The sequence below is a fragment of the Lepidochelys kempii genome, chromosome 1 (genome assembly GCF_965140265.1).
Source record: "Lepidochelys kempii isolate rLepKem1 chromosome 1, rLepKem1.hap2, whole genome shotgun sequence".
Lineage (NCBI taxonomy): Eukaryota > Metazoa > Chordata > Testudines > Cheloniidae > Lepidochelys > Lepidochelys kempii.
Window position 1 is genome coordinate 210,865,485 of NC_133256.1, and position 12,529 is coordinate 210,878,013.

General features: G+C 44.7%; 1 protein-coding gene across 3 annotated transcripts in view; it reads right to left on the reverse strand.

Moving 5' to 3' along the window:
- EPHA1 (EPH receptor A1) overlaps positions 1-12,529 on the reverse strand; it is a 64,484-nt gene that overhangs the window by 26,352 nt on the left and 25,603 nt on the right. For 2 of the 3 annotated variants that reach the window (XM_073312508.1, XM_073312525.1), the window contains one exon: positions 2,802-3,077. In XM_073312508.1, coding sequence (XP_073168609.1) covers positions 2,802-3,077 — 276 coding nt within the window. Of the gene's footprint in view, positions 1-2,801; positions 3,078-3,222; positions 3,244-12,529 lie in introns of those variants that run through there. The other variant, XM_073312517.1, reaches the window with a different exon arrangement.

A 12,529-nucleotide genomic window follows, 5' to 3' on the forward strand; every position in this document is an offset into this window, starting at 1 on the left:
TCAGGATGGCCTTTGAGCGCTGCCACAGCACACTTACAGACTACAGAAACAAGTCATTCTTCTGAGGTGGATTCGTTCTTTTTCTGTCAGCAATTTGTCTACCAATAAACAGTGATAGTCTTTGGATTTGTTTAGTTGAAATTACATTTTGAATAAACTGCTGCTGACAATTCTCTGTCTGTCAGGTGCTTGTGAGCAGTCCTGCATGTGCCTTCGATATTTCCCATCTGTTGATATAATCCATAGGGGACAGTGGGTGTGTTTCCAGACCCTGGCTAGATGGGCATTGCTTCTGCATTTAGGCTTTTGAGGCAAATCTGAAGTCCGTGGGAGTTGGGCACCTAACTCCCTTAGGTCTTGTTTACACTTACTGGAGGATTGATGCTGTGGCGATCGATGCATCGACCGCCGATTGCTCTCCCGTCGACTCCTGTACTCCACCTGATCGAGAAGAGTAAGGGAAGTCGATGGGAGAGCATCTCCTGTCCCCGTCGCTTAGTGTGGACCCCGCGGTAAGTAGATCTAAGCTATGTCAATTTGAGTTACGCTATTCATGTAACTCAAATTGCGTACCTTAGATCGACTTTTCCCTTTAGTGTAGACAAGGCCTTAGACTCCTCTGAAAACCCCAGCCTGAAACATCTCTGCAGTCAACTGGTAATCAGCTCACAAGAAACTTCAAGTGGGCTCAACTGCCATCTTTGGATGCAGCAACAACAGACGTGAGGAGTGGGGAATTGGGACAGCTGTTGCCGTAAAGCTGGATGCAAAGAAGTAGGTGTTAAAATTCCACAAAAAAACATGTCTAGTCACTTCTGCCCCTGCCCCAAGGGGGAGGAAAAGAGGTGATGAAGGCAGTGTTGCCTAGTGGATACAAAACCAGACTGGGACTCAAGAGACCTGGATTCTATTCCCAGCTCTGCCACTTGCCTGCTGGGTGACCTTCAGCAACCCTCTTCACCTCTCTGTGCCTCAGTTTCCCCATCTGTAAAATGGGGATTTGATCCTGTCCTCCTTTTTAAAGTGTTTTGAGATCTACTGATGCAACATGGTAGATATCAAAAAACATAGGCCATAACTACAGGATGTGGGACTCTGCTTTGGGAAACAGTGACTCTGAAAAAAATTTGGGGCTTGTGGTGGATAATCAGCTGAATATGAGCTCCCAGTGTGATGCTGTGGTTAAAAGAGCTAATGTGATCCTGGAATGCCTAAAGAGGGGAATCTCGAGCAGGAGCAGAGAGGTTATGTTACCTCTGTATTTAACATTGCTGTGACCATGGCTGGAATAGTGTGTACAGTTCTGTGCCCACAATTCAAGAAGGCTGTTGGTAAATTGGGGAGGATTCAGAGAAGAGCCACAAGAAAGATTAAATGATTAGAAAACCTGTTTTACAGTGATTGAGCTCTTTGAGTCTATCTATTTAACAAAGGTTAAGGGGTGACTTGATTGCAGTCTATTAGTATCCACATGGCGAATACATATTCGATAATGGGCTCTTCAATCTAGCAGAGAAAGAGATAATATGATCCAATGACTGGAAGCTGAAACTTGACAAATTCAGACTGGAAATATGATGTAAATTAATGTAAATTGAAGTGAGGGTAATTAATCACTGGAACAATTTACCAAGTGTCTTGGTCAATCACTGACAATTTTAAAATCAAGACTGGATGTTTTTTCTAAAAGGTTTGCTCTACAAATTATTTTGTGGAAGTTCTGAGACCTGTGTTATACAGGAGGCCACAATGGTCCCTTCTGGCCTTGGAATCTATGAATAAGATCTGGGTGATGATGATCTCCTCCTTTTTAATACTGGAAGCCCCAACTTCCTCCTACCTGTCAAAATCCCCACCTGTCCCCTACCCAACTGCCTAAATCTCCAGAATTTCACTAGAACATAGTGAAAATGTGGGGGCAGCGGGAATGAATAGAAAAACATGAATTTAATGTCAAAATAAATAACCCAAATGAAGTTACAAGATACTTGTATTTTTCATTTTCCTATTTAATTCAGTGCAACTCTCTGGGCTTGAGTTTACTAGAAGTTGCTGTAGAAATTTCAAGAAGAATTTTATCATGATGTGTTGCAGAAAATGAAGAGGGGAGGACTGCCAAAGAATGTAGGTCTATGGCTTGCCACAAAACATACTGGGCCCTGATTATAGGAGACTGTTTACAGGAAAGCTGAGATTCTCTTCACTGGAATTCAGCTGCTTCTGGGGAAGAAGGGACAATAAGTACCATATCCAAATGAAACTGCAGGAGAAACATAGGGCGGCAGAGCATGGTGATGCAAATAAGAATTTGGTACAACCAATGAGACCATTACCTCTACCCTCAAAGAAAATGCCACGCACTCTTTTCTGACCAGTGATCAGAGCAGGGGATTAGGTGTCGGGAGACCTATGTCCTATTTCTTTATCTGTCCTGACTTACTTTATTACCTTGGGCAAGTCACTTGATCTCTCTTGGTCCCAGTTTCCCTATTTGTAACATAGGAATGATGATGTTTGTTAGAACCCTTCATGGTCCTTGGATATGTAAATGCAAAGCATTACCATCAACATTAAATGTTCTCAGTCCCTCTGTTCTACAGCTCATTTGACAATTGGCACCTCCTGCAGCAAAGAGGGCCCTGACCATCATGCTGGGGCAGCAGAGAGAGAGCATTTCCTATGGCATCACCCATTCTGTTCCCTATGGGACCCTTGATTTCCATGGAGGTCTCCCATCTGGCCAGCCTCATCTTGTTTAGGTTGGGGGGTCAAAAGGATCCCCAACCCCCATTGCTACTGACCTTGGTGAACAGGGGGCGACGGAACTGGATGCCGACATCCTGCTCTGACTCCATATAGTAGAGATTAAAGGTCTCTTTGCAGGTCACCACCTCACCCCTGAAGCTCTTGCAGTCACGCACGGTGAACTTTAGTTCCACATAGATGCGGGAGGCTGCCTCACCCCGGTATATCCAGTTGGTGCGGAGCCAGTGATCAGTGTCGCCCAATGAGAGCACGCTGCAGTCCTGGTACATATAGATGGGGGTACTGTTTATCATCTGCTGCACCTCGCTCCACTACACCCAGGGGGAAAAGAAAACACAACACATGCAAACAAGCTGATGTTATCCAGAGGAGAGACATGTGGCACTTAAATATGCAATAAAACCAGGCCCACAAGATCCAAGCCCCTGCAAACTTCGGACTCAGATTCTGACTAACCTCAAGGCCTTGAATAATGAACAAAATCTGCTTCTGGTTCAGAGGGCTGAACCTGCCTTAACACTGTGAGCACGGAGCAATAAATATGATCTGCAATTCGGGTATGACTCAGGTCTAGCTGACAATGACTCACCACTTCTCCTGAACATGAGCTCCTGATGCAATGCTGTGGCCAGAAGGGCTAATGTGATCCTTGGATGTATAAGCAGGGAAATCTCAAGTAGGAGTAGGGAGGTTATATTACCCCTGTATTTGGCACTGGTGCAACCACTGCTGGAATGCTGTGTCCAGTTCTGGTGTCCACAGTTCAAGAAGGATGTGGATAAATTGGAGAGGGTTTAGAGAAGAGCCATGAGAATGATTAAAGGATTAAACAATATGCCTTCTAGTGGTAGATTGAGCTCCTTGAGTCTAGTTAGCTAAACAAAGAGAAGGTTAATGAGTGATGATCGCAGTCTAAAAGTACCTACAGATGGGGAACAAATATTTGATAATGGGCTCTTCAATCTATCACAGAAAGGTATAACATGATGCAATGGCTGGAAGTTGAAGCTTGACAAATTCAGACAGGCAATAAGATACAAAATTTTAGCAATGAAGGTAATTACCTTTGGAATAATTTGGAATACATCTGTGGCTTATTCTCCATCACTGGCAATTTTAAAATCAAGATTGGGTGTTTTTCCAAGGCTATGTCTACACAAGATAGGGCTGTGATTCCCCTACTTATGTACACATGTTCATGCTAGCTCTCATCAAGTTAGCATGAGTATAAATAGCAATGTAGCCTTGGCAGCATGGGTAGTGGCTGAGCTGTGCCAAGTACAAACCCAACTGAGACCTATGGGTATGTAGTGAGTATGGCTAGGGCCTCCCATCTGCCCCTGAAAATTGTGTCACCAGAAGGGGTATCAGACGCTAGCGTATCCCCCTCTACAAAGGCAATACCAGCTTGGAGAGTAGAGTGAGTAAGGAGATGGGTCTGTCACAGAATCTCATTGTGGGAGGGTCAATCACAGGGCTTTCTTTCTTAATCCTAGTCTAAAATGACATGGAAACACACAGCTGCCACACCATTCAGTTAGCATCTGGGCTGGCAGCTGGCTCATGGGGAATTTTAAAGTAAATAAGCGTTTTCCATGCTGCAAAAGAAAGCAAAAGATTTATTGGATGGTTTATTAATTGTGTAAATCTACCAGTGACAATCTAGACTAATGTGTTTAGTTGTGTCTTGTAGAAACACTCTCCTCTTGCTTATTGTTTTTCATAAATATGTTTTAATTCTTTTAAGGAAACTGGCAGCCTGCTTACATAAACGAGTAATGTTTACCCCTTTCAGCCAGCATGGTGCTACCATCAGGGCTGGCTCCAGGCACCAGCTTTCCAAGCAGATGCTTGGGGCAGCATTTCATAGAATATCAGGGTTGGAAGGGCCCTCAGGAGGTCATCTCGTCCAACCCCCTGCTCAAAGCAGGACCAATCCCCAATTTTTGCCCCAGATCCCTTCATGGCCCCTCAAGGATTGAACTCCCAACCCTGGCTTTAGCAGGCCAATGCTCAAACCGCTGAGCTCTCCCTCCCCCCATTGAGAATGGGGCGGCAGTCCGTGTCCCGCAGCAGCAATTTGGTGGCAGCTCCACTGCTCTTCCCGCTATGGTGGCTTGCGGTGGCAGCTCCGCTGCTTTTGCAGCGGCAGCAATTCAGCGGCGACTGCTTGGGGCGGCAAAATTGGTAGAGCCGCCCCTGGCTGCAATGGCATCTACCTGATGAACATCCGGAAACAGAGGCAGAGACAAGAGACCCCCTAACAGAGAGATGGTTTGGGGAGAGTTTTCATACAGCAGGCAGCACAGGAAGGGTTGGCCAACCATTATTTCTTCAGGAGGAAGTTATACTTTGGTAACAGATACATATTACCTGCAGCAAACTCTTATCTGAAATACAAAGATTCTGCTGCTGGTGAAACCTGCACAGCCTCATTATACCTAGGGGCCTGATTTGGCTAGCATTTCCACTGATGTAACTCCATTGATTTCAGGGGACTCATTCCTGACTTACATTGGTGGAAGTAAGCTCAGATTCAGCACCAGGTTGCCTATTTGAAAGCCACCTTTTCACAGGAAATCATACATTATTTATTTTGATAGTCTGCAGTAGCGATGGGTAGCTTCTTCCTTTGGTCTGGTCTACGCTACGGATCTATATCGGTATAACTACATTGCTCAGGTGTGTGAAAAATCCACACCCCTGAGCAACGCACTAATACCCACCTAACCTCCAGTGCAGATAGTGCTATGTTGGCAGAAGAGCTTCTCCCATCAACACAGTTAATCCACCTCCCTGAGAGGAGGTAGCTATGCCGGCGGGAGAAACTCTCCCATCAACTTACAGCAGCTTCATTAAAGCACTACAGCAGGGCAGCTGCATCAATGCAGAGTTTTAAGTGTAGACTTGCCTGTAGTCCTGTTTATGTCCCTTGTCTGTGAAATGTTCAGCAAGCTGCTACTGTTTTGTATGGGAATTTACCAGGAATCAACTAATCACTAGGGCTGAGAGTTTGTCATAGTGACTGTTTCTCACTGGCATAAACTAGTCATGTGCCCTGCCACAGCGGCCCATGAGCAATCATGGGTACCACAGGGGTGTGTGTGAGCAGTACAGAGACTAACAATGGATTGAAAGTAGGTTGAGGGATCAAGGTAGTGAGGGTGGGGGAAGAGGAAGACCATAAAGGTTAATTAACAGCAAACCTGACACTGAAAGAGATAAAGGAAACTGAGGCTGGAATATTTTGAAGGAGAGAAAAGACAAGGAATAAAAGAGAAACAGCAAAGCCAAGGGAGAGGCAATAACTATAATGTCATATACCATTTGAGGCAAACACAGCGAGAATGGTATAGATTTGAACTTAACTCAGGAGACATGATTAGATAGAGGATGGGTGGGTGCGTGGGTGGATGGGAGACATGGGAACGCTGTGATGTATTTTTCAAGTTCATTACACTGAGACGGGCTTTTGGAAGGTTTTCTGTATACAGTATGGCTGTATGCCTGCATGTCTGTTGGGAAATACATGAGTATGCTGCTACAGCAGGTCAGAGCAGATGATCACAATGGTCTCTACTAGCCTTGGAATCTCTGAATATGAGGCCCAGCAGCTGTGCTGCACTGTTTGCCACAGGCAAGATATTTAAGTACAGCATTTCAGATGAGTACCATCAGGTGGCTTAGTGATTTTGCATACATGTTTGAGGGAAGGGAAGGGCAGCAGAGGCTGAAAAGGTTCGAAAAGATAGGGAAAGGTTAGAAAATAAATGAGATCTGTGTAAAGACTTGCATGGACTGGATAGCAGTCCTGTGGAAGATGCTGGGGGGGCTTCAGTGACAAATGTGCTTGGGAAATTCCAAAGCTTTCCATTGTAACCCAAATGACGGTGTACACAAAAGGGAACAGTTTCCAACATGACTTAGGCCCTTAGGCGCTTTTGAAAATTTTACCCTAAGTTCTGGACAAAACCACCGAGTCCTCCCCACCTGCAAACAAATAACAATGAAACTGGCAACAAACCCTACACAAGTTAGACCAGATGGATAAAGCAAAGCAGAATGAAGCCATCACCTATTAACGCAATTTTTCCCATTAAACAGTTCAACTTTTAAATTCAGCGAACTGTGAAGTATGCAACATTGATTAAAGGGTTAATCAGCTCACCAGTTGCTAGGCAGCAGTGTAATGTCCTTGGAACATCAGCAGCCAATCAGAGTTTATGCCTCTGATGCAATGCTTATTAATTCAATGTCCTTGCAGAGTTGTGTGGGTGAAATTTGGCTCAATCACTCTAAACTACCTGCCCTTCCAGCTTGCCTGCTGGTGGTATTGAATTAATCTCCTCTAAAACAGTCGTTACCTTTCCATTTCATCTCCACACTCTTTACCATTGCTCCAGTCACCACAGGTTGGCAATGAGGAAAAGAATTGGTGTTGCTTAGGAAGAGAGGGAAAAACAGAGAAAGGACCATTTTAGCAGTGAGTCTGGATTGTGCTTTTGTGATCCTACAGAAAGCATTAGAGCTCATGAGAAGCATCTAAGAGTTTTTAGAAGCAGGGCCAAGATTTTCAAGACAGGATCCCATTAGGGACCTGGTTTTCAAAGAGGGCTAAACACCTTACCCACTCCACCTGGGATCAAAAGGAGTGATTGGGTACTCCATACTTTTGAAAAATTAGCCCTCTTACTTAGGCATCTAATTTTAGACTCCTAATAAGCAAGCCTTGGCTAAATACCTTAAGAATAATGCAGAAAGAGAGCCAAGTTCTTGTCACTGTTGTGCCCAAAGGCATTTGGTCAGCTAAAGGACATATCCAGGATAAAACCAGGTTTAATGTTACCATCAGAGTGCTAAGTGAATGAATATCTCTTAAGATAGCTATCTTAGCAAAAAGAAAAGGAGTACTTGTGGCACCTTAAAGACTAACCAATTTATCTGAGCATGCTCGGGGGTCGCATAACTTAGCAAAAGTACCATTAGTGCCCATAGACAGCTGGGAGCAGCAAAGCAATCTAATTTAGAGAAAATACAAGAGGTTTGGGCTTCCCTGTGCAAGTGTGATTTTATGTCAGGAGAATGGCTGGGAGGTAAATTTGTTCAGGGGATTATTAGTTGTGAGCGGAGCAGCAAATCAGTAAAGGCAGCCTTTGGAGAAGACTGGTCTTGGATCTGAACTCTGGCCATTGCGAATCATTGGGAGAGCATTAGACACATTTGATGATTTAACTCTGATAACTGGCGATTTTAAAATCGAGATTGGATGTTTTTCTAAAAAAATATGGCTCTAGCCTAGTTCAGAGAGGAATTAATTCAGGGAAGTCCTATGGTCTGTGTTATACAGGAGGTCAAACTAGAAGATCACAGAGGTCCATTCTGGTCTTAGTATCTACAAACTGCATAATGCTGCTCTACACAGGCATACTGAACATTCTGATCAGAGAGCAATATGGAGCCGGAAAGCAAGACTTGTAAAGATTTCAGCCCTTTGTTTTCACTGACTTAGGGCTTGTCTACATTACTCACTGGATCGACGGGCAGCAATCGAGTCAGCGGGGGGTCAATTTATCGTGTCTAGTCTAGACGTGATAAATTGACCGCCAAGTGCTCTCCCATCGACTCCCATACTCCACCGGAGCAAGAGGCGCAGGCGGAGTTGATGGGGGAGCGTCAGCAGTTGACTTACCACAGTGAAGACACCACGGTAAATAGATCTAAGTACGTCGACTTCAGCTACGTTATTCACGTAGCTGAAGTTGCGTAACTTAGATCGATCCCCGCCCCTACTGTAGACCAGGACTAGCACTGGATATATTCAGGTTTAAAGACATTCTAGAATTGGTATCAGAGTAACAGCCGTGTTAGTCTGTATTCGCAAAAAGAAAAGGAGTACTTGTGGCACCTTAGAGACTAACCAATTTATTAGAGCATAAGCTTTCGTGAGCTACAGAGCTGTAGCTCACGAAAGCTTATGCTCTAATAAATTGGTTAGTCTCTAAGGTGCCACAAGTACTCCTTTTCTTTTTTAGAATTGGTATGTTCACAGTGGAGGCAGATCAAGAAGGATGTGGAATTAGGAATCAGATTTCTTTTGGCCCAATCCTTCAATTTGTCTAGGTCACTCTGGACCCTATCCCTACCCTCCAGCATATCTACCTCTCCCCCCAGCTTAGTGTCATCTGCGAACTTGCTGAGGGTGCAATTCATCCCATCATCCAGATCATTAATAAAGCTGTTGAACAAAACCAGACCCAGGACCGACCCCTGGGGCATTCTGCTTGATACCGGCTGCCAACTAGACATCAAGCCATTGATCACTACCCATTGAGCCTGACAATCTAGCCAGCTCTCTATCCACTTAATAGTCCATTCATCCAATCCTTACTTCTTCAACTTGCTGGCAAGAATACTGTGGGAGACTATACCAAGAGCTTTGCTAAAGTCAGTATATATATCACATCCACTCCCAAGTCATGCTTCTGTCAACCCTCCCCTCATCCCTACAGTGAGTACCTTAGTGTAGAGAAAAAAGAATGAGGAGTACTTGTGGTACTTTAGAGAATAAAATTTATTTGGGCATAAGCTTTTGTGGAAAATCCACTTCATCAGATGTATGGAGTGGAAAATACAGTAGGAAGATATATATATATATATATATACACATACACATATACACAGAGAACATGAAAAGATGGTGGTTGCCTTACCAACTCTAACGAGATAAATCAATTAAAGTGGGCTATTATCAGCAGGAGGAAAAATCACTTTTATAGTGGTAATCAGGATGGCCCATTTTAAACAGTTGACAAGAAGGTGTGAGTAACAGTCGGGGGAAAAATTAGCAGGGGGAAATAGTTTTTAGTTTGTGTAATGACCCATCCACACCCAGTCTTTATTCAGGCCTAATTTGATGGTGTCCAGTTTGCAAATTAATTCCAGTTCTGCAGCTTCTCGTTGGAGTCTGTTTTTGAAGTTTTTTTGTTGAAGAATTGCCACTTTTAGGTCTGTAATTGAGTGTCCAGGGAGGTTGAAGTGTTCTCCAATTATTTTTCGAATGTTATAATTCTTGATGTCCATTTATTCTTTTGTGCAGAGACTGTCTGGTTTGGCCAATGTACATGGCAGAGGGGCATTGTTGGCACATGATGGCATATATCACACTGGGAGATGTGCAGGTGATTTCTCCCCTCTTGTCTCCCCAGCCCACAGCAAAAGCAGTTCATTTTTCACTGAGCTGAATATTTATTATGAGGAAGAACATGGCATTTCCCACCTGGTACGGATGAGGAGCAGCAGGAGTGGAAGAGTGAGAAGGCAGAAGGAGGAGATGGTATGATGGGATAACATGATTTTGGCAATTAATTAATCTTTAAATATTCATGGTAAATAGGCCCAATGTCCTGTGATGGGATGTTAGATGGGGTGGGATCTGAGTTACTACAGAGAATTCTTTCCTGGGTATCTGGCTGGTGAATCTTGCCCATATGCTCAGGGTTCAGCTGATCGCCATATTTGGGGTTGGAAGGAATTTTCCTCCAGGGCCTCTTCCAATCTGCCCTGGAGGTTTTTCACCTTCCTCTGTAGCATGGGGCATGGGTCACTTGCTGGAGGATTCTCTGCTCCTTGAAGTCTTTAAATCATGATTTGAGGACTTCAATAGCTCAGACATAGGTGAGAGGTTTATCGCAGGAGTGGGTGGGTGAGAGTCTGTGGCCTGCACTGTGCATAATAGTCTCTTCTGACCTTGATATCTATGAATCCATAAGAAGTGTTTCTATTTCCACAGCCAGTCGCTGTTGATTTTGCAAATCAAACAAAACCCTGCCAGTGTTTTATCCCAGGTTTTCTAACTTCCTTGCAAACTTAGTCCAGATGAAGGAGCTACAAACGTGACAAGCCCCATACATTAACAGCAGGTGGAATCACAGAAAGCAACCCCACCCAGGACTTCTTAGCGAACCCCCCACCTACACACCCCTTGAGTCAGTCCTTCCACTCAGAGCCATATGGAGACAGACTCATCAGCTGGGGGACAGACAAATATTAGGTATAGAATTTCCACAGGTTATTTCCCCTGCAATCTATCAATCTATCTCAGTCTTATCTGGAATGAGCTTCAACTGGCTAGGTCTCTGCAAGCCCTTATTTCAGGAAGATACTGAGAAAGCTGATTAATTGCACTGTCTAGGTATGATGCAAGACCCAGAGCTGGTATTTAGCTGCACAGGGAAGGCAGCACAGCCCACAATGCTTCCCTATCTCCCCTAATGACAGTGTCGAGGTGTTCAGCAGGAGTGATTATACAGCCCTCTGATATCCTGCTTGTGAATGCCCTCAAGGCAGACGAGCAATCAGCTAACGCTACCCTTTGGGACCTCTCAGAAAGGGAAGGATTTTACAGGAACACTGTCTATCCTTGCCAAGGTCAGCAGGCATGTAAACAATACTTGGTAGTCAGTGGTATCAAAGACTGCTGACAGGTCATGGATCAGTGATCTTCACCTATCACTACAAGAAAATCATTGACCAATGCAGTGCCTCTGCAATGCCTGGGATTGAACACCAGACTAACAGGGAAGAAAGAGAACACAGGGAACTATAGCCTCACTTCAATCCCCAGCAAAATCATGGAGCAGGTCCTCAAGGAATCCATTTGGAAGCACTTGGAGGAGAGGAAGGTGATCAGGAACAGTCAGCATGGATTCACCAAGGCCAAGTAATGCCTGACCAACCTGACTGCCTTCTATGATGAGATAACTGGCTTGGGGATATGGGGAAAGAAGTGGATGTGATACATATTGACTTTAGCAAAGCTTTTCATACAGTCTCCCACAGAATTCTTGCCAGCAAGTTGATTGGATGAATGGTCTATTAGGTGGATAGAGAGCTGGCTAGATTGTCAGGCTCAATGGGTAGTGATCAACGGCTTGATGTCTAGTTGGCAGCCGGTATCAAGCGGAGTGCCCCAAGGGTCGGTCCTGGGTCTGGTTTTGTTCAACATCTTTATTAATGCTCTGGATGATGGGATGAATTGCACCCTCAGCAAGTTCGCAGATGACACTAAGCTGGGGGGAGAGGTAGATATGCTGGAGGGTAGGGATAGGGTCCAGAGTGACCTAGACAAATTGAAGGATTGGGCCAAAGGAAATCTGATGCGGTTCAACAAGGACAAATGCAGAGTCCTGCACTTAGGAAGGAAGAATCCCATGTACCGCCTCAGGCTGGGGACCGACTGGCTAAGCAGCAGTTCTGCACAAAAGGATCTGGGAATTACAGTGGATGAGAAGCTGTATATGAGTCAGCAGTGTGCCTTTGTTGCCAAGAAAGCCAACGGCATGTTGGGCTATATTAGTAGGAACATAGCCAGCAGATTGAGGGAAGTGATTATTCCCCTCTATTTGGCACTGGTGAGGCCACACCTGGAGTATTGCGTCCAGTATTGGTCCCCCCACTACAGAAGGGATGTGGGCAAATTGGAGAGAGTTCAGCAGAGGGCAACGAAAATGATTAGGGGGCTGGGGCACATGATTTATGAGGAGAGGCTGAGCAAACTGGGCTTATTTAGTCTGCAGAAGAGAAGAGTGAGGGGGAATTTGATAGCAGCCTTCAACTACCTGAAGGGGGGTTCCAAAGAGGATGGAGCTAGGCTGTTCTCAGTGGTGGAAGATAACAGAACTAGAAGCAATGGTTTCAAGTAGCAGTAGGGGAGGTATAAGTTGGATATTAGGAAACACTATTTCACTAGGAGGGTGGTGAAGCA